General features: G+C 39.8%; 1 protein-coding gene across 3 annotated transcripts in view; it reads left to right on the top strand.

The window, feature by feature from the left end:
• LRRIQ3 (leucine rich repeats and IQ motif containing 3) overlaps positions 1-22,431 on the top strand; it is a 287,561-nt gene that overhangs the window by 130,741 nt on the left and 134,389 nt on the right. For 2 of the 3 annotated variants that reach the window (XM_012442747.2, XM_012442746.2), the window contains one exon: positions 11,794-12,514. The exons of the other annotated variant lie outside the window; for it this stretch is intronic. In XM_012442747.2, coding sequence (XP_012298170.2) covers positions 11,794-12,514 — 721 coding nt within the window. The remainder of the gene's footprint in view (positions 1-11,793; positions 12,515-22,431) is intronic. 3 annotated transcript variants of the gene reach the window in all.

Genomic DNA, 22,431 nt, shown 5'->3' with positions numbered 1-22,431 from the left:
TTGAGAACTTACCTTCTGGTTTATACATGGTGCCTTCTGACTGTGTCCCCACATGATGGTAGAGGGTGAAGGACCTCTTTCAGGCCTCTTTTATTAGGGCACTAATCCCATTCATGAGGGCTTAATCTTCATAACGTAATTACCTCCAAGGTCTCTTCCTGCTCCAAATACCATCACCATGTGGGGGTTACAATTTCAATATATCAATGAGGCACTAGGGATAAACATTTAATCCATAACACCCTTTATGAGTGATAATGGGAAATTTGTTAAAAGAGAGGATTTTTAAATTTGGCATTATAGATATAGAGGCAATAAAAATAATAGCATGGTCAAATGGAGCTGGATATGAATCATAGCTTTGCCTTCTAGTCCCTAAAATCTTGGGTAACTTACTTGACTTCCGTAAGCATCTAATATGGTTTGACTCTGTGTCTCCACCCAAATTTCATCTCAAATAGTAATTCCCAGGTGTCAGGGAGGGACATGGTGGAAGGTTATTGGATCATGGGGTTGGTTTCTCCCATGCTATTCTCATGATAAGGAGTGAGTTCTCAGAGAGCTGATGGCTTTAAAGTGCTGTACTCCTTTGTTCACTCTCTCTCTCTCTTTTCCTCTCCCTCTCTCCTGCTGCTAATGAATTATTTATAATCACATTGTTTAATTTCCAAGTATTTGGAGTTTTCTTAGATATTGTTATTGATTTCTTAGGCAATTCTGTGGTGGTATGACAACATAGTTTGTATGATTTAAATCTTTTATGTTTATTGAGATTTGTTTTATACCCTAGCATACAGCCTAAATTATGGAAGGCATAAATTTATTAGCACACATACAAAGTAAAATTGGAAAGAATGTACATTTTGCAGTCACAGGGTATTATGTTCCATAAACATCAGGAGTTTAATAATAATGCTGAGATAATCAACATCATTACTGATTTTTTTTAAATAGTTCTATCAATTGCCAAGAAAGGAATATAGTATCTCCTACTATGATTATAGAATTATCTATTTCTCTCTTTAATTCTGTCATTTTGTGCTTCACATATTTTGAGTTTCCATTGTAAAACACATAAACATTTATTGTTGGTATTTATTTATGATTAATTGACTTTTATTATAAAATCTTTCTCTTTTTCTGAGACTTTGTTTTATTTAATATTTTTATCAGACATTTGTGCTGTTTGCAATTTTTTCAACCTGTGTCTTTATATTAAAAGCACATCTCTGATTTAAGTTACGTTTACAGCCCCCAAAGGGCTGTCTCCATTCTATCCCCTCCTTCATAAAAAAAGTGAGGGGATGTGAGGAGAGCAGGGAAGGGACATCTGCCTTGCCCCTTCCCCTGGCTTCATCTTGGCCAGCCTTGTGCTCAGTGTTAACCTCAGCTGGCCTTCACTAAGGGAACTAGGCCCCTCCTCTCCCCAAGAACCCCTGTGCCAGCCTCAGAATGCTTTCTAATAATCAAGAAATGTGTTGAGTCATTTTTCCTTTTTTTTTAATTTATTTATATTTTTATTGCATTTTAGGTTTTGGGGTACATGTGAAAAACCTGCAAGGTTGTTGTATAGGTGTATATGTGGCAGTGTGATTTCCTGCCTCCCTCCCCTTCACCTATATCTGGCATTTCTCCCCATGCTATCCCTCCCCAACTCCCCACCCCCCCGCTGTCCCCCCCACTCCCCCCAACAGACACCCGTGTATAGTGCTCCCCTCCCTGTGTCCATGTGTTCTCCTTGTTCAACACACGCCTATGAGTGAGAACATGTGGTGTTTGATTTTGTGTTCTTGTGTCAGGTTGCTGAGAATGATGGTTTCCAGGTTCATCCATGTCCCTACAAAGGACACGAACTCCTCGTTTTTTATGGCTGCATAATATTCCATGGTATATATGTGCCACATTTTTCCTGTCCATTCTTTCATCGATGGGCATTTGGGTTGGTTCCAGGACTTTGCTATTGTAAACTGTGCTGCAATGAACATTCGTGTGCATGTGTCCTTATAGTAAAACGATTTATAATCCTTTGGATATATGCCCAGTAATGGGATTGCTGGGTCAAATGGAATTTCTATTTCTGGGTCCTTGAGGAATCGCCACACTGTTTTCCACAGTGGTTGAACTAATTTACACTCCCACCAACAGTGTAAAAGTGTTCCTATTTCTCCACATCCTCTCCAGCATCTGTTGTCTCCAGTTTTTTTAATGATCGCCATTCTAACTGGCGTGAGATGGTATCTCAATGTAGTTTTGATTTGCATTTCTCTAATGACCAGTGATGATGAGCATTTTTTCATATGTTTGTTGGCCTCATGTATGTCTTCTTTTGTAAAGTATCTGTTCATATCCTTCGCCCATTTTTGAATGGGCTTGTTTGTTTTTTTCTTGTATATCTTTTTTAGCTCGTTGTAAATTCTGGATATCAGCCCTTTGTCGGACGAGTAGGCTGCAAAAATTTTTTCCCATTCTGTTGGTTGCCGATTCACTCTATTGACTGTTTCTTTTGCCGTGCAGAAGCTGTGGAGTTTGATTAGGTCCCATTTGTCTATTTTGGCTTTTGTTACCAATGCTTTTGGTGTTTTGGTCATAAAGTCCTTGCCTACGCCTATGTCCTGAATGGTTTTGCCTAGGTTTCCTTCTAGTGTTTTTATGGTGTTACGTCTTATGTTTAAGTCTTTAATCCATCTGGAGTCAATTTTAGTGTAAGGTGTCAGGAAGGGGTCAAATTTCTGCTTTCTGCATATGGCTAGCCAGTTTTCCCAACACCACTTATTGAACAGGGAATCCTTTCCCCATTGCTTGTTTTTATCATATTTGTCAAAGATCACGTGGTTGTAGATATGTTGTGTCGCCTCCGACACCTCTGTTCTGTTCCATTGGTCTATATCTCTGTTTTGGTACCAGTACCATGCTGTTTTGATTACTGTAGCCTTGTAGTAGAGTTTGATGTCCGGTAGTGTGAAGCCTCCCACTTTGTTCTTTTTGCTTAGGATTGACTTGGCTATGCGGGCTCTCTTTTGGTTCCATATGAAGTTTAAGGTGGTTTTTTCCAGTTCTGTGAAGAAGGTCATTGGTAGCTTGATGGGGATAGCGTTGAATCTGTAAATTACTTTGGGCAGTATGGCCATTTTCACGATATTAATTCTTCCTAACCATGAACATGGAATGTTTCTCCATCTGTTTGTGTCCTCTCTTATTTCGTTGAGCAGTGGTTTGTAGTTCTCCTTGAAGAGGTCCTTTACGTTCCTTGTTAGTTGTATTCCTAGGTATTTTGTTCTCTTTGTAGCAATTGTGAATGGCAGTTTGTTCTTGATTTGGCTCTCTTTAAGTCTGTTATTGGTGTATAGGAATGCTTGTGATTTTTGCACATTGATTTTGTATCCTGAGACTTTGCTGAAGTTGCTTATCAGTTTCAGGAGATTTTGGGCTGAGGTGATAGGGTCTTCTAGATATACAATCATGTCGTCTGCAAATAGAGACAATTTGACTTCCTCCTTTCCTAATTGAATACCCTTTATTTCTTCTTCTTGTCTGATTGCTCTGGCGAGAACTTCCAGTACTATATTGAATAGGAGTGGTGAGAGAGGGCATCCTTGTCTAGTGCCAGATTTCAAAGGGAATGCTTCCAGTTTTTGCCCATTCAGTATGATATTGGCTGTCGGTTTGTCATAAATAGCTTTTATTATTTTGAGGTACGTTCCGTCGATACCTAGTTTATTGAGAGTTTTTAGCATAAAGGGCTGTTGAATTTTGTCGAAGGCCTTCTCTGCATCAATTGAGATAATCATGTGGCTTTTGTCTTTGGTTCTGTTTATGTGGTGAATTACATTTATAGACTTGCGTATATTGAACCAGCCTTGCATCCCCGGGATGAATCCTACTTGATCAATGTGGGTAAGCTTTTTGATGTGCTGTTGCAATCGGCTTGCCTGTATTTTATTGAAGATTTTTGCATCTATGTTCATCATGGATATTGGCCTGTAGTTTTCTTTTCTTGTTGAGTCTCTGCCGGGTTTTGGTATTAGGATGATGTTGGTCTCATAAAATGATTTGGGAAGGATTCCCTCTTTTTGGATTATTTGGAATCGTTTCAGTAGGAATGGTACCAGTTCCTCTTTGTATGTCTGGTAGAATTCGGCTGTGAACCCATCTGGACCTGGGCTTTTTTTGGGTGGTAGGCTCTTAATTGCTGCCTCGACTTCAGACCTTGTTATTGGTCTATTCAGGGTTTCGACTTCTTCCTGGTTTAGGCTTGGGAGGAGGCAACTGTCCAGGAATTTATCCATTTCTTCCGGGTTTTCTAGTTTATGTGCATAGAGTTGTTTGTAATAATCTCTGATGTTGGTTTGAATTTCTGTGCAATCTGTGGTGATATCCCCTTTATCATTTTTTATTGCATCTATTTGGTTGTTCTCTCTTTTCTTTTTTATTAGTCTGGCTAGTGGTCTGTCTATTTTGTTGATCTTTTCAAAAAACCAGCTCCTGGATTTATTGATTTTTTGAAGGGTTTTTCGTGTCTCTATCTCCTTCAATTCTGCTTTGATCTTAGTTATTTCTTGTCTTCTGCTAGGTTTTGAGTTTTTTTGATCTTGCTCCTCTAGCTCTTTCAATTTTGACGACAGGGTGTCAATTTTAGATCTCTCCTTTTTTCTCATGTGGGCACTTACTGATATATATTTTCCTCTAGAAACTGCTTTAAATGTGTCCCAGAGATTCTGGTATGTGGTGTCTTTGTTCTCGTTAGTTTCGAACAATGTCTTTATTTCTGCCTTCATTTCAGTGTTTATCCAGTCAACATTCAGGAGAAAGTTGTTCAATTTCCATGAGGCTGTGCGGTTCTGGGTTGGCTTCTGAATTCTGAGTTCTAACTTGATTGCACTGTGGTCTGAGAGACTGTTTGTTATGGTTTCTGTTCTTTTGCATTTGCTGAGGAGTGATTTACTTCCAATTATGTGGTCAATTTTAGAGTAGGTGTGATGTGGTGCTGAGAAGAATGTATATTCTGTGGATTTGGGGTGGAGAGTTCTGTAAATGTCTATTAGGTTTGCTTGTTCCAGGTCTGAGTTCAAGTCCTGGATATCCTTGTTAATTTTCTGTCTCGTTGATCTGTCTAATATTGACAATGGTGTGTTGAAGTCTCCCACTATTATTGTGTGGGAGTCTAGGTCTCTTTGTAAGTCTTTAAGAACTTGCCTTATGTATCTGGGTGCTCCTGTATTAGGTGCATATATATTTAGGATTGTTAGCTCTTCTTGTTGCATTGATCCTTTTACCATTATGTAATGTCCTTCTTTGTCTCTTTTGATCTTTGTTGCTTTAAAGTCTATTTTATCAGAGATGAGAATTGCAACTCTTGCTTTTTTTTGCTCTCCATTTGCTTGGTAAATCTTCCTCCATCCCTTTATTTTGAGCCTTTGTGTATCCTTGCATGTGAGGTGGGTTTCCTGGATACAGCACACTGATGGGTTTTGGCTTTTTATCCAATTTGCCAGTCTGTGTCTTTTGATTGGGGCATTTAGTCCGTTTACGTTTAGGGTTAATATTGTTATGTGTGAATTTGATCCTGTCATTTTTGTTGCTAGCTGGCTGTTTTTCCCATTGGTTGATGCAGATTCTTCATTGTATTGATGCTCTTTACCATTTCGTGCATTTTTGGAGTGGCTGGTACTGGTTGTTCTTTTCTATGTGTAGTGCCTCCTTCAGGAGCTCTTGTAACGCCGGTCTGGTGGTGATGAAATCTCTGAGTGCTTGCTTGTTCACAAAGGATTTTATTTTTCCTTCACTTATGAAGCTTAGTTTGGCTGGATATGAAATTCTGGGTTGCAAGTTCTTTTCTTTAAGGATGTTGAATATCGGCCCCCATTCCCTTCTGGCCTGTAGGGTTTCTGCTGAGAGATCTGCTGTGAGTCTGATGGGCTTCCCTTTGTGGGTAACCCGACCTTTCTCTCTGGCTGCCCTTAGTATTTTCTCCTTCATTTCAACCCTGGTGAATCTGATGATTACGTGCCTTTGGGTTGCTCTTCTAGAGGAATATCTTTGTGGTGTTCTCTGTATTTCCTGGACTTGAATAGTGGCCTGCCTTGCTTGGTTGGGGAAGTTTTCCTGGATAATATCCTGAAAAGTATTTTCCAGCTTGGATGTATTCTCTTCGTCACATTCAGGTACACCTATCAATCATAGATTAGGTCTTTTCACATAGTCCCATATTTCTTGTTGACTCTGTTCATTTCTTTTTACCCTGTTTTATCTAATCTTGCCTTCTCATTTTATTTCATTGAGTTGATCTTCAACCTCTGATATCCTTTCTTCTGCTTGGTCAATTTGGCTGTTGAAACTTGTGCATGCTTCATGAAGTTCTCGTGTTTTTCAGCTCCATCAATTCGCTCATAGTTCTCTCTAAGTTGTCCATTCTTGTTAACATTTCATCAAGTCTTTTTTCAAGGTTCTTAGTTTCTTTGCATTGGGTTAGAACATGTTCTTTTAGCTCACGGAAGTTTCTTAATATCCACTTTCTGAAAGCTGATTCTGTCATTTCATCACACTCATTCTCCATCCAGTCTTGTTCCCTTGCTGGTGAGGAGTTGTGCTCCCTTGTAGGAGGAGAAGTGTTCCGGTTTTGGGTGTTTTCATCCTTTTTGCCCTGGTTTCTTCTCATCTTTGTGGATTCATCCACCTATCGACTTTGTAGTTGCTGTCTTTCTGATTTTGGTAATTTTAAGTCTGCAGTAGCTGAACTCATAAACCCCCTTTTCTTCCCCTCAGGTGTTCTGTCCTGAGGAGTTAGGGCTTTATGATATTCCTCTGGCTTGCAGTTGATTTCCCTGCCCACAAGGTGGCAGCCTAGTCACACTCAGCCTGCAGAGGCTTCGCTGAGCTGCTGTGGGCTCCGCCCAGGTTCCGTGTGAACTTCCCTGCAATCCTGTTTATATGGGTGTAGTTAGAACTGCTTCCGCTATGCTGGCCCACCCCTGTAGTGACAGAGTCTCTGTAGTGGCGGGTTGTCTTGGTTACGGTAAATTGCCCTGGGAACTGCAGGGTGTTTCCCAGTGGGGGTTGCCCCTTCTCCACAGAGCTGGACCGTCCCGGGTTCAGCCGTGTTTCCAGTGGCGACCTCTTTGCCCGGGAATCTCTTGGCTTGACTCCCTGCTTCAGCTCCCTTTGCTGGCACAGTGGGGACCCAGTTTCGCTCACTCTGCACAAGGAGCTGCTCCTCCCTGCCCCAGGTGCAGGCCGAGTGGCCTCACCAGTCCAACCAGTGGCGCTGGCAACCCGTGGGGTTCCTCCACCTGTGAATCTCCTGGCCTGTGGGCAGTAAAAATCCACTGCCCTGTGAGCCGCTGCATCAGCCAAAGCAGCCAAAGCAGCGGCTCTGAGATTCGTGGCGCGCCCTTGCCTGGGAGTCTCTTGGCTTGGATCCCTGCTTCAGCTCCCCTTACTGGCTCAGAGGGGGCTCAGTCGCTCTCACTCTGTACAACGAGCCACTGCTCCCTGCCCCAGGGCTTAGGCCGAGCGGCCTCACCGCTCAAACCAGCAGCACTGGTGACCCGTGGGGCTCCTCCTCCTGTGAATCTCCTGGTCTGTGGGCAGTAAAAAATCCGTCTGGAAATGCGGCGTCCACTCACCCTCTGCGCCTTCTCTCGGAGCTGCAATCCCGACTTCCTCCTAATCGGCCATCTTGGATCCTTCTCGTCATTTTTCTTTCAACGCCTTCATTTTTCATTGAACAAATCTCTGCTTTTGAAGAGTTGAGGGTTTCTGCTATTTTTTGTTTTCTTTTCTCTCCCTCTCTCCCCCATTAAGTAAGAGAACCAATAAGTTTTAGGCATGTTTGTGTGTATAGCCTGTGTCATCCAAATGTAACTTGATTAGAAGTTTTCTTTTTTTTTTGCGTTTTAGGTTTTGGGGTACATGTGAAGAACATGCAAGATTGTTACATAGGTGCATACGTGGCAGTGTGATTTGCTGCCTTCCTCCCCTTCACCTATATCTGGCATTTCTCCCTATGCTATCTCTCCCCAACTCCCCACCCCTCTCTGTCCCTCCCCTATTTCCCCCCAACAGAAGTGTTTTCATTGTGAGTATGTCTTGCTATAAATATTTGTTCATATTTTTTGTGAATTTAATACTATGTACTATTGTATTATAGTAACTTTTATAAAGCAAACAAAAAAGAAATAAAAGCATGTCTCTTAAGGCAATATTTGATATATCTTGCTTTTTAAAAATTTATTCTGATAATCTCTGACTTTTTATTTGAATGTTTAGGCCATTAACATTTAATTTAATTATTGATTAATCATAATTGTTTATTTCAACTTAAGTCTATCATTTTCAAATTTCCAATTTCCAGGTTTTCAGCCACTATACAAGTGACATTATTCTTGAGTAGCAGATTTCTCCTCTCATTTGTCTATGCATTCATTCAAAATATGTACTTATGGACAATATTTAGTAGTATTTAACTAACCTCATCCTCTCATATTTTTCATTGCTATAAATAAATGCCCAATTTTAGGCAATTTATAAAAAAAAATTAGGCAATTTTGGCTCATGATTCTGCAGACTCATGGTAAGCATGGTGCCAACTTCTGCTCAGCTTCTGGTGAAGCCTTAGAAAGCTTAAAATTATGACAGAAAGTGAAGTGAGAGCTGGCATATGACATGGAGACAGAGGTGCCAGGCTTTTTTAAACAACCAGCTCTCATATGAATTACAGAGCAAGAGCTCACTCATTACCATGAGAGGACACCCAGCCAATCATGAGGGATCTACCCCATGACCCAAACACCTCCCACCAGCCCCAATCTCCAACGTTGGGGATTGTATTTCAGCATGAGATTTGGAGGGGACACATATCTAAACTAGATTGCCTCACAAACCAAACTGTGCAAAATAGTAGGCTAGGGGCTAGGAATGTATCATCAAAGACCAAAGGAATAGATCCTTACTCCTAAGAAGTATCGTTTGATACTGTAACTAAAAACTACTACATAAAGATATAATGTAAGTGGAATATAATAAATTCTATAAGAAAAAAATGTGATAGTATAAAACATATCAATTCTTGTTTAAACAATAAGGAAAATATGACATGTTAAAAGACCTGAAGAATGCATAGAATATGAACAGATATAGAAAAGAAAAACAGCATACTGAACAAAACCTAAGATAATAGAAGTAAAGGCCCAATGGTGATAAGACATGGTGTATGTGTAGCAGAAAATACGTTGCTTTTTTCTGGTATTCTATAATCCTAGGCTAAAAGTGGAAAATATTCTTCAGCCTTTGGGTGGAAAACCATGAAGATTTTGTCCTTCTTTCTTTGTGTGTAAGGTACAATGTTATTAGAACTCTATTTAAGAAAGATAAATATTATAGCAGTGAGTGATTTCTTGAAACAGAGATTCTGAAAACAAAGAAAGAAATTAGGAGACTTTTAAAAGTGCTAATGGGTTGTTGTCCAACCAGGTAATGAGAGACTCTGACTTTTGACTCTTTGGGTCCCCAGTGTCTTGCTTTAGACCAAAACATTTTGTGTTTATTTCTGGACACTTTGGCTTTGTATCCTGACACATTGACTGCTTTTTCTACTTGCTAGACTTAATCTCCTACTTTGCTGTAGAATTTTCTTGCTGTTTGGTTTTCTGTTACTGTGTCAGTCTGCTGAGAATGATGGTCTCCAGCTTCATCCATGTCCCTGCAAAGGACATGAATTCATCCTTTTTTATGGCTGCATAGTATTCTGTGGTGCATATGTGCCACATTTTCCTTATCCAGTCTAACATTGATGGGCATTTGGGTTGGTTCCAAGTCTTTGCTATCGTAAACAGTGCTACAGTAAACATACATGTACATGTGTCTTTATAATAGAATGTTTTATAATCCACTGGGTATATGCCTAGTGATGAGATTGCTGGGTCAAATGGTATTTCTATTTCCATATCCTTGAGGAATCTCTACACTGTCTTCCACAATGGTTGAACTAATACACTCTCACCAACAGCGTAAAAGTGTTCCGATTTCCCCACATCCTCCCTAGCATCTGTTGTCTCATGATTATTTAATGATCGCCATTCTAACTGGCATGAGATGGTATCTCAATGTGGTTTTGATTTGCATTTCTCTAATGACCAGTGATGATGAGCTTTTTCTCGTATGTTTGTGGGCTGCATAAATGTCGTCTTTTGAAAAGTGTCTGTTCATATTCTTGGCCCACTTTTTCATGGGGTTGTTTGTTTTTTTCTCATAAATTTGGTTGAGTTCTTTGTAGATTCTGATGATTAGCCCTTTGTCAGATGGGTAGATTGCAAAATTTTTTTCCCATTCTGTTGGTTGCTGGTTCACTCTAATGATAGTTTCTTTTGCTGTGCAGAATCTCTTTAGTTTAATTAGTTCCCAATTGCCTATTTTGGCTTTTGTTGCCATTGCTTTTGGTGTTTTAGTCATGAACTTCTTGCCTATGCCTAGGTCCTGAATGGTATTGCCTAGGTTTTCTTCTAGGATTTTTATGGTATTAGGTCTTATGCTTAAATCTTTAATCCATTTGGAGTTAATTTTTGTATAAGGTGTAAGGAAGGGACCCAGTTTCAGCTTTCTGCATATGGCTAGCCAGTTTTCCCAGCACCATTTATTAAATAGGGAATCCTTTCCCCATTGCTTGTTTTTGTCAAGTTTGTCAAAAATTAGATGGTTATAGATATGTGACATTACTTCTGAGGTCTCTATTCTGTTCCATTGGTCTATATGTCTGTTTTGGTACCAGTACCATGCTGTTTTGATTACTATAGCCTTGTAGTATAGATTGAAGTCAGGTTGTGGGATGCCTCCAGCTTGTTTTGTTTTTTTTTTTCTTTTTTCTTTTTTTTTTTTTGCTTAGGATTGTCTTGGCTACGCATGCTCTCTTTTGGTACCATATGAAGTTTAAGGTTTTTTTTCCCCAATTCTGTGTAGAAGGTCAATGGTAGCTTGATGGGGATAGCTCTGAATTTATAAATTACTCTCAGAAGTATGGCCATTTTCACGATATTGATTCTTCCTAACCATAAGCATGGAATGTTTTCCCATCTGTTGGTGTCCTCTCTTATTTCCTTGAGCAGTGGTTTGTAGTTCTCCTTGAAGAGGTCCTTTACATCCCTTTTAAGTTGTATTCCTATGTGTTTTATTCTCTTTGTAGCAATTGTGAGTGGGAGTTCACTCATGATCATCTGCAAGTAGAGACAATTTGACATCCTCTTTTCTCAATTGAATACCCTTTATTTCTTTTTCTTGCCTGATTGCCCTGGCCAGAACTTCCAGTGCTGTGTTGAACAGGACAAACCCACAGCCAATATCATACTGAATGGGCAAAAACTGGAAGCAAACCTTTGAAAGCAGAATTTTCTAAATTTTCACTGGTTCTGGGTGCTACCCATTTCATGAATTGTTCTTTGCTTAATTAAACTTTGTTTCTTTTAGCAAACTATATGAAAAAATAATGTGTGCGATTAAGTAGTACTAAGTATGTGATAAGATGCTGCTATTGAGTCAGTGTAAGTTAAACAATTGTGGAAGATAATACAGAAAATATAAGAATTAGATTCAGTGAATTTCTCTGTGAAAATGTTTTAATAGTGATTTTCTTTTCCAAAGTCACTGTTAAATCACAGGTTGAAAAGGTACTTGGAAAAAATTCTTCTTAGTAATTAACAGGTTCTTATCAATTTTATTGATATAGCTTTCAAAACTATGTGGACAGGAAATAAAATGTGCTTAGCTCTTGTATAACGTATAATATTTGTCTTCTGTTTGATGTAGGTCATGACTCTAAAGATGAATTTGTGGATGAAAAATTGGATACCAGTTTTAGGATATCAGTTTTCAAACTACCCATATATACTTTAGGTTCATTGAAGAATGCTACAGTTTTGAAAGAGAAAAAACAGGATTTTTTTCTTGAGTATCCTCAGCCATTGTTTACTACTCCTCTAAAGCCAATCATTAAAAAAGACCCACCAGTGGAGAGAAACATAAAAGAGTTTTTTGAAACACAAAGAGCTGGTATGAAACTCCAAACGCTTGTTGATATTGACAAATATTACACAGAACAAAATAAGCAGGAATGCCATAAAGAAAAAGTGAGAGTTGTAGCCATGGCACAACTTGCTCAAGAAAGAGGTAGAGTAACTGTTAGTAAATATTTGAATGAGAAAATATGTGCTACACAAAAACTAATTAAAGAAAACAATGAGACAATTCAGAACGGTTTACGACAAGTTTGGCAAAACAGATTCAACTACCTTGAAAAAACTAGAGAGAGGAGAGCTCTGTTTCTAAAAGAAAAATCCCAAAAGGCTGCAGAGCGTTTATTAGTTCAAAACTTAAATAATGAACGCACTCTTTTGACCAGAGGACTACTTAAAGTTGACAGAATGAAGAAGAATGAAGCTGTTCTAAAAGAGAAAAGCCTAATTGTTAAGCAAAAACTAAAAACAGAAAAAACTGGAAAGAATTTACTTAAAGAAATTAAAAAAGTAAGGTAGGTACAGTTTAGAAATAATAGAAACATTTAAGTCAATTACATGTAAATAACACTAAATGTTAAGATCTAATAGTATTTTGTTTATGACATAGTATATTCTACTTTGAAAAATTAAAACAAAGGACAAATAATGTACTAATGTATTACCAAAGATAGGGCAATAAAATAACTCTGTCTTTCTCCATCTCTCCACGACGTGCAACAAAACCTACCTCTTGGTTATGAGTTGTTCTCATTATAAATGGCATCATCATCAGCCTCTTGACCAGTGCTAACAGCCTCAGTCTTCATTGATTACACATAATATGTTTTCCTACTCACTGTACTTCAAAAAGGAGTCTCAAAAGGATCCTTCCTTTTCAGTACTACCACTTCTATTCTAACTCAGGCTTTCATAGTCTCTCTACCAATTTCCATTATTCTTCCAATTGAGATCCTCATCCCTATTCTCCATCTTTTCTTCAATCCAAGTCTTTTCTGTGGCCCACAAACCTCAACTGTCTTTTTTTTTTTTTTTTTTTTTTTTAATTGCATTTTAGGTTTTGGGGTACATGTGAATAACACGCAAGGTTGTTGCACAGGTGCACACCTGGCAGTATGATTTGCTGCCTCCCTCCCCCTCACCCACATCTGGCATCTCTCCCCATGCTATCCCTCCCCAACTCCCCACCCCCCCACTATCCCCCCTCCCCCCCAACAGACCCCCGTGTATAGTGCTCCCTGTGTCCATGTGTTCTCCTTGTTCAACACCCGCCTATGAGTGAGAACATGTGGTGTTTGATTTTGTGTTCTTGTGTCAGTTTGCTGAGAATGATGGTTTCCAGGTTCATCCATGTCCCTACGAAGGATGTGAACTCCTCCTTTTTAATGGCTGCATAATATTCCATGGTGTATATGTGCCACATTTTTCCTGTCCAGTCTATCATCAATGGGCATTTGGGCTGGTTCCAGGTCTTTGCTATTGTAAACTGTGCTGCAATGAACATTCGTGTGCATGTGTCCTTATAGTAGAACGATTTATAATCCTTTGGATATATGCCCAGTAATGGGATTGCTGGGTCAAATGGAATTTCTATTTCTAGGTCCTTGAGGAATCGCCACACTGTTTTCCACAGTGGTTGAACTAATTTACACTCCCACCAACAGTGTAAAAGTGTTCCTATTTCTCCACATCCTCTCCAGCATCTGTTGTCTCCAGATTTTTTAATGATCGCCATTCTAACTGGCGTGAGATGGTATCTCAATGTAGTTTTGATTTGCATTTCTCTAATGACCAGTGATGATGAGCATTTTTTCATATGTTTGTTGGCCTCATGTATGTCTTCTTTTGTAAAGTATCTGTTCATATCCTTCGCCCATTTTTGAATGGGCTTGTTTGTTTTTTTCTTGTAAATCTTTTTTAGTTCATTGTAAATTCTGGATATCAGCCCTTTGTCAGACGGGTAGGCTGCAAAAATTTTTTCCCATTCTGTTGGTTGCCGATTCACTCTACTGACTGTTTCTTTTGCCGTGCAAAAGCTGTGGAGTTTGATTAGGTCCCATTTGTCTATTTTGGCTTTTGTTGCCAATGCTTTTGGTGTTTTGGTCATAAAGTCCTTGCCTACGCCTATGTCCTGAATGGTTTTGCCTAGGTTTCCTTCTAGTGTTTTTATGGTGTTACGTCTTATGTTTAAGTCTTTAATCCATCTGGAGTCAATTTTAGTGTAAGGTGTCAGGAAGGGGTCCAGTTTCTGCTTTCTGCATATGGCTAGCCAGTTTTCCCAACACCACTTATTGAACATGGTATCCTTTCCCCATTGATTGTTTTTTTCAGGTTTGTCAAAGATCAGGTGGTTGTAGATATGTTGTGTCGCCTCCGACGTCTCTGTTCTGTTCCATTGGTCTATATCTCTGTTTTGGTACCAGTACCATGCTGTTTTGATTACTGTAGCCTTGTAGTAGAGTTTGAAGTCCGGTAGTGTGATGCCTCCTGCTTTGTTCTTTTTGCTTAGAATTGACTTGGCTATGCGGGCTCTCTTTTGGTTCCATATGAAGTTTAAGGTGGTTTTTTCCAGTTCTGTGAAGAAGGTCATTGGTAGCTTGATGGGGATAGCGTTGAATCTGTAAATTACTTTGGGCAGTATGGCCATTTTCACGATATTAATTCTTCCTAACCATGAACATGGAATGTTTCTCCATCTGTTTGTGTCCTCTCTTATTTCATTGAGCAGTGATTTGTAGTTCTCCTTGAAGAGGTCCTTTACGTTCCTTGTTAGTTGTATTCCTAGGTATTTTATTCTCTTTGTAGCAATTGTGAATGGCAGTTCGTTCTTGATTTGGCTCTCTTTCAGTCTGTTATTGGTGTATAGGAATGCTTGTGATTTTTGCATGTTGATTTTGTATCCTGAGACTTTGCTGAAGTTGCTTATCAGTTTCAGGAGATTTTGGGCTGAGGTGATAGGGTCTTCTAGATATACAATCATGTCGTCTGCAAATAGAGACAATTTGACTTCCTCCTTTCCTAATTGAATACCCTTTATTTCTTTTTCTTGCCTGATTGCTCTGGCGAGAACTTCCAGTACTATATTGAATAGGAGTGGTGAGAGAGGGCATCCTTGTCTAGTGCCAGATTTCAAAGGGAATGCTTCCAGTTTTTGCCCATTCAGTATGATATTGGCTGTCGGTTTGTCATAAATAGCTTTTATTATTTTGAGATACGTTCCGTCGATACCTAGTTTATTGAGAGTTTTTAGCATAAAGGGCTGTTGAATTTTGTCGAAGGCCTTCTCTGCATCAATTGAGATAATCATGTGGCTTTTGTCTTTGGTTCTGTTTATGTGGTGAATTACATTTATAGACTTGCGTATATTGAACCAGCCTTGCATCCCCGGGATGAATCCTACTTGATCATTGTGGATAAGCTTTTTGATGTGCTGTTGTAATCGGCTTGCCAGTATTTTATTGAAGATTTTTGCATCTATGTTCATCATGGATATTGGCCTGTAGTTTTCTTTTCTTGTTGAGTCTCTGCCGGGTTTTGGTATTAGGATGATGTTGGTCTCATAAAATGATTTGGGAAGGATTCCCTCTTTTTGGATTATTTGGAATAGTTTCAGTAGGAATGGTACCAGTTCCTCTTTGTATGTCTGGTAGAATTCGGCTGTGAGACCATCTGGGCCTGGGCTTTTTTTGGGTGGTAGGCTCTTAATTGCTGCCTCGACTTCAGACCTTGTTATTGGTCTATTCAGGGTTTCGACTTCTTCCTGGTTTAGGCATGGGAGGAGACTACTGTCCAGGAATTTATCCATTTCTTCCAGGTTTTCTAATTTATGTGCATAGAGTTGTTTGTAATAATCTCTGATGATGGTTTGAATTTCTGTGGCATCTGTGGTGATATCCCCTTTATCATTTTTTATTGCATCTATTTGGTTATTCTCTCTTTTCTTTTTTATTAGTCTGGCTAGTGGTCTGTCTATTTTGTTGATCTTTTCAAAAAACCAGCTCCTGGATTTATTGATTTTTTGTAGGGTTTTTCGTGTCTCTATCTCCTTCATTTCTGCTTTGATCTTAGTTATTTCTTGTCTTCTGCTAGGTTTTGAGTTTTTTTGATCTTGCTCCTCTAGCTCTTTCAATTTTGACGATAGGGTGTCAATTTTAGTTCTCTCCTTTCTTCTCATGTGGGCACTTATTGCTATATATTTTCCTCTAGAGACTGCTTTAAATGTGTCCCAGAGATTCTGGTATGTGGTGTCTTCATTCTCGTTGGTTTCGAAGAACATCTTTATTTCTGCCTTCATTTCAGTGTTTATCCAGTCAACATTCAGGAGAAAGTTGTTCAATTTCCATGAGGCTGTGCGGTTCTGGGTTGGCTTCTGAATTCTGAGTTCTAACTTGATTGCACTGTGGTCTGAGAGACTGTTTGTTATGGTTTCTGTTCTTTTGCATTTGCTGAGGAGTGATTTACTTCCAATTATGTGGTCAATTTTAGAGTAGGTGTGATGTGGTGCTGAGAAGAATGTATATTCTCTGGATTTGGGCTGGAGAGTTCTGTAAATATCTATTAGGTTTGCTTGTTCCAGGTCTGAGTTCAAGTCCTGGATATCCTTATTAATTTTCTGTCTCGTTGATCTGTCTAATATTGACAATGGTGTGTTGAAGTCTCCCAGTATTAATGTGTGGGAGTCTATGTCTCTTTGTAATTTTTTGAGAACTTGCCTTATGTATCTGGGTGCTCCTGTATTAGGTGCATATATATTTAGGATCGTTAGCTCTTCTTGTTGTATTGATCCTTTTACCATCATGTAATGTCCTTCTTTGTCTCTTTTGATCTTTGTTGCTTTAAAGTCTATTTTATCAGAGAGGAGAATTGCAACTCCTGCTTTTTTTTGCTCTCCATTTGCTTGGTAAATCTTCCTCCATCCCTTTATTTTGAGCCTTTGTGTACCCTTGCATGTGAGGTGGGTTTCCTGGATACAGCACACTGATGGGTTTTGGCTTTTTATCCAATTTGCCAGTCTGTGTCTTTTGATTGGGGCATTTAGTCCATTTACATTTAGGGTTAATATTGTTATGTGTGAGTTTGGTCCTGTCATTTTGATGCTAGCTGGCTGTTTTGCCCTTTGGTTGATGGAGATTCTTCATTGTGTTGCTGCTCTTTACCATTTCGTGCGTTTTTGGAGTGGCTGGTGCTGGTTGTTTTTTTCTATGTGTAGTGTCTCCTTCAGGAGCTCTTGTAAAGCTGGTCTGGTGGTGATGAAATCTGTGAGTACTTGCTTGTTCACAAAGGATTTTATTTTTCCTTCACTTATGAAGCTTAGTTTGGCTGGATATGAAATTCTGGGTTGAAAGTTCTTTTCTTTAAGGATGTTGAATATCGGCCCCCACTCTCTTCTGGCCTGTAGGGTTTCTGCTGAGAGATCTGCTGTGAGTCTGATGGGTTTCCCTTTGTGGGTAACCCGACCTTTCTCTCTGGCTGCCCTTAGTATTTTCTCCTTCATTTCAACCCTGGTGAATCTGATGATTATGTGCCTTGGGGTTGCTCTTCTAGAGGAATATCTTTGTGGTGTTCTCTGTATTTCCTGGACTTGAATATTGGCCTGCCTTGCTTGGTTGGGGAAGTTTTCCTGGATAATATCCTGAAGAGTATTTTCCAGCTTGGATGCATTCTCTTCGTCAAATTCAGGTACACCTATCAAACGCAGATTAGGTCTTTTCACGTAGTCCCATATTTCTTGTTGACTCTGTTCATTCCTTTTTACCTTGTTTTCTCTAATCTTCTCTTCTCGTTTTATTTCATTGAGTTGATCTTCAACTTCTGATATCCTTTCTTCTGCTTGGTCAATTCTGCTGTTGAAACTTGTACAATGCTTCGTGAAGTTCTCGTGTTGTGTTTTTCAACTCCATCAATTCATTCATATTCCTCTCTAAGTTGTCCATTCTCGTTAGCATTTCATCAAGTCTTTTTTCAAGGTTCTTAGTTTCTTTGCATTGGGTTAGAACATGTTCTTTTAGCTCACAGAAGTTTCTTATTATCCATTTTCTGAAAGCTGATTCTGTCATTTCATCACACTCATTCTCCGTCCAGTCTTGTTCTCGTGCTGGTGAGGAGTTATGCTGCCTTGTAGGGGGAGAGGTGTTCTGGTTTTGGGTGTTTTCATCCTTTTTGCGCTGGTTTCTTCCCATCTTTGTGGATTTATCCGCCTATTGACTTTGTAGTTGCTGTCTTTCTGATTTTGGTAATTTTAAGTCTGCAGCAGCTGAACTCATAAACCCCCTTTTCTTCTCCCCAGGTGTTCTGGCCTTTGTTTTTCAGCTGTGTTGCTACCGTTTTCCCTGCCCACAAGGTGGCAGTCTAGTCACACTCAGCCTGCAGAGGCTTCGCTGAGCTGCTGTGGGCTCCGCCCAGCTTCCGTGTGAGCTTCCCTGCAGTCCTGTGGGTGTAGTTAGAACTGCTTCCGCTATGCTGGCCCGCCCCTGTAGTGACGGAGTCTCTGTAGTGGCGGGTTGTCTTGGTTACGGAAAATTGCCCCGGGAACTGCAGGGTGTTTCCCGATGGAGGACGCCCCTCCCCCACAGAGCTGGACCGTCCCGGGTTCAGCCGTGTTTCCAGAGGGGCCCTCTTTGTCCTGTAATCTCTTGGCTTGCCTCCTTGCCACAGTTCCCCTTGCTGGCCCAGAGGGGACACAGACTCGTTCACTTTGTTCAAGGAGCCGCTGCTCCCCGCCCCCCGTGCAGGCCGAGCGGCTGCTCCGGTCCAACCAGCGGCGCTGAGAATGCGGGGAGCTTCTCCGTGCAATTAAAATCCGCTGCCCTGTGTGCCGCTGCGTCAGCCGAAGCAGCGGCTCTGAGATTCGTGGCACTCCCTTGCCCGGGGGTCTCCTGGCTTGGCTCCCTGCTTCAGCTCCCCTTTCTGGCTCAGAGGGAACTCTGTCTCTCTCGCTCTGCGCAAGAAGCCACTGCCCCCCGCTCCAGGGCGTAGGCTGAGCGGCCACTCCGCTCAAACCAGCGGCGCTGGAGACCCGTGGGGCTTTTCCTCCTGTGAATCTCCTGGTCTGTGGGCAGTAAAAGTCCGTCTGGAAATGCGGCGTCCACTCACCCTCTGCGCCTTCTCTCGGAGCTGCAATCCCGACTTCCTCTTAAGTGGCCATCTTGGATCGATCCCCCTCAACTGTCTTTAAAATAAAATTCTGATCACATAACTTTCTATTTAAACATATTAATAGCTTGCAGTTTTTCACAGAATAAAACTGAATTTGTTCTAAATGGCATTTCAGATAATGTGCTCTGTTCTTTCTAGTGTAGACTTACCTCACACTAAATTTTCTGCTATAACTTCCTCCCTCCAACCCCTAGCAGCACTCTGCTCTAAACAGACTATTCTTTACTCCCTACCCAACTTTATACTCTCTTATTCCTATGGCTTTACTGATACTATCCCCTTTTTTCTCTAATATATACTTCTCAAAAGCACTACAAACTTACAATGTTAATGTTGTCTAGATATTATTATGCAACACAAGCCTCTACATTATTGTGCAAATCAGAATGCTTTGCTGTGTTCTAATTGGTGAGAAGGTAGTGCCTACATGTGAAGGAAAAGGCAGTTTTTTTCTCCAGGGAGGTGCCTCACAAGTGGCTGATTCTTGGCTGTGTGTATCCTTGTCTCCTACCTATTTGTCCTCATCATACAGTGCATGAACTGCACAACCACTAGTAAAATTTATCCTTTTATTACCCATCCTTTAGTAACCAACTCAATGGCATTTTCACTTTTAATCTCTTACCAACTGCTTCTCCAGTCTGAATTAGTCTCTTGAATTTTGTGGTGATTCCATATACTTTATTGGAAACTCAGTGTTACCAGTTATAACAAGAGGACTTTTATTATGATTGCATGGTTGAGGGGTAAAATCTTTTTTTTTTAATTCTTTTATTTTACCTTAAGTTCCAGGATACAAGTGTAGAATGTGTAGGTTTGTTTCATAGGTATACGTGTGCCATAGTGGTTTGTTGCACCTATCAACCCGTCTTCTAGGTTTAATCCCCACATGCATTTGCTATTTGTCCTAATGCCTTCCCCTCCTCGCCCCTCATCCCCTAACTGGTCCCAGTGTGTCTTGTTTCCCTCCCTGTGTACATGTGTTCTCATTATTCAACTCCCACTTATGAGTGAGAACATGCAATGTTTGGTTTTCTTTTCCTGTGTTAGTTTGCTGAGAATGTTGGCTTCCAACTTCATCTATCTCCCTGCAAAGGACATGATCTCATTACTTTTTCTGGCTGCATAGTATCTCGTGGCATATTTGTACCACATTTTCTTTATCCAGTCTATCACTGATGGGCATTTGGGTTAGTTCCATGTCTTTGCTATTGTGAATAGTGCTGCAATAAACATATGTGTGCATGCATTTTTATAGTAGAATGATTTATATTCCTTTGGGTATATACTCAGTAATGGAATTGCTGGGTCAAATGGTATTTCTGGTTCTAAATACTTGAGGAATCACCACACTGTCTTCCACAACAGTTGAACTAACTTACATTCCCATCAACAGTGTGAAAGTGTTCCTATTTCTCCACAGCCTTGTCAGCATCTATTGTTTCTTGACTTTAATAATCGCCATTCTGACTGGAGTGACATGCTATCTCATTGTGGTTTTGATTTGCATTGCTCTAATGATCAGTGATGTTGACCTTTTTTTTCATATGTTTGTTGGCTGCATAAATATCTTCTTTTGAGAAGTGTCTGTTCATATCCTTTGTCCACTTTTTGATGGGGTTGTTTTTTGTTTCTTGTAAATTTGTTTAAATTCCTTGTAGATTCTGGATATTAGACCTTTGTCAGATGAATAGATTGCAAAAATTTTCTCCATTTCTGTAGGTTGCCTGTTCTCCCTGATGATAGTTTCTTTTGCTCTGCAGAAGCTCTTTAGTTTAATTAGATCCCATTTGTCAATTTTGGCTTTTGATATGATTGCTTTTGGTGTTTTAGTAATGAAGTCTTTGCCCAGGCCTATGTCCTGAATGGTATTGCCTAGGTTTTCTTCTACAGTTTTTATGCTTTTGAGTTTTACATTTAAGTCTTTAATCCATATTCAGTTAATTTGTATAAGACATAAGGAAGGGGTCCAGTTTCAGTTTTCTGCATATGGCTAGCCAATTTTCCCAGAACCGTTTCTTAAATAGGGAATCCTTTCCCCATTACTTGTTTTTGTCAGGTTTGTTGAAGAGCAAATGGTTGTAGTTGTAGATGTGTGGTGTTATTTCTGAGGTCTCTGTTATGTATCATTGTTCTTTATGTCTGTTTTGGTACCAGTAACATGCCGTTTTGGTTTCTGTCACCTTGTAGTATAGTTTGAAGTCAGGTAGCATGATGCCTCTAGCTTTGTTCTTTTGCTTAGGCTTGTCTTGGCTGTATGTGCTCTTTTTTTGGTTCCATATGAAATTTAAGGTAGTTTTTTTCTAATTCCATGAAGAATGTCAATGGTAGTTTGATGGAAAAGCATTGAATATATAAGTTACTTTGGGCAGTATGGCCATTTTCATAATGTTGATTTGAATTCTCCCTGGTTGTCTTGTGAGGGTATATGTGTCTAGGAATTTTTCCATTTCTTCTAGATTTTGTAGTTCATTTGCATAGAGTTGTTTATAGTATTCTCTTACTGTAGTTTGTGACATCTACTTTATCATTTTTTGTTGTGTCTATTTGATTCTTCTCTCTTTTCTTCCTTATTAGTCCAGCTAGCACTTTATCTATTTTGTTAGTTTTTTCCAAAAAAAAAAAAACACCTCTTGGATTCACTGATTTTTTGGAGGGTTTTTTGTTCTGTGCTGATCTTAGTTATTTCTTGCCTTCTGCTAGCTTTCAGATTTGTTTGCTCTTGCTTCTCTAGTCCTTTTTTTTTTTTGCTCGTTTATGAAATGGATTTTCACTCTTGTAGCCCAGGTTGGAGTGCCATGGCATGATCTTGGCTCACTGCAACCTCTGCCTCTCAGGTTTAAGCAATGCTCCTGCCTCAGCCTCCCAAGTAGCTAGAATTACAGGCTTGCACCACCATGCCCAGCTAATTTTTTTTTTTTTTTTGTATTTTTAGTAGAGATAGGGTTTCACCATGTACGTCAGGCTGGTCTCAAACTCCTGACCTCAGATGATCCACCTATCTTGGTCTCCCAAAGTGCTGGGATTACAGGTATGAGCCACCACTCCTGGCCTCTATCTGTTTTAATTGTGATGTTAGGGTGTTGATTTGAGATCTTCCCAGCTTTCCAATGTGGGCATTTAATGCTTAAATTTCCCTCTTAACACTGCTTTAGCCACATCCTAGAGATTCTGGTATATTGTCTTTTTGTTTTCATTGATTTCAAATAACATCTTGATTTTTGTCTTAATTTCATTATTTACCCAGGAGTCATTCAGGAGCATGTTGTTAAATTGT

The sequence above is a fragment of the Aotus nancymaae genome, unplaced genomic scaffold (genome assembly GCF_030222135.1).
Source record: "Aotus nancymaae isolate 86718 unplaced genomic scaffold, 86718_ANA_hifiasm-v0.15.2.pri h1tg000007l, whole genome shotgun sequence".
In the NCBI taxonomy this organism is placed as follows: Eukaryota; Metazoa; Chordata; class Mammalia; order Primates; family Aotidae; genus Aotus; species Aotus nancymaae.
This window is presented reverse-complemented; position numbering and strand designations above follow the sequence as displayed.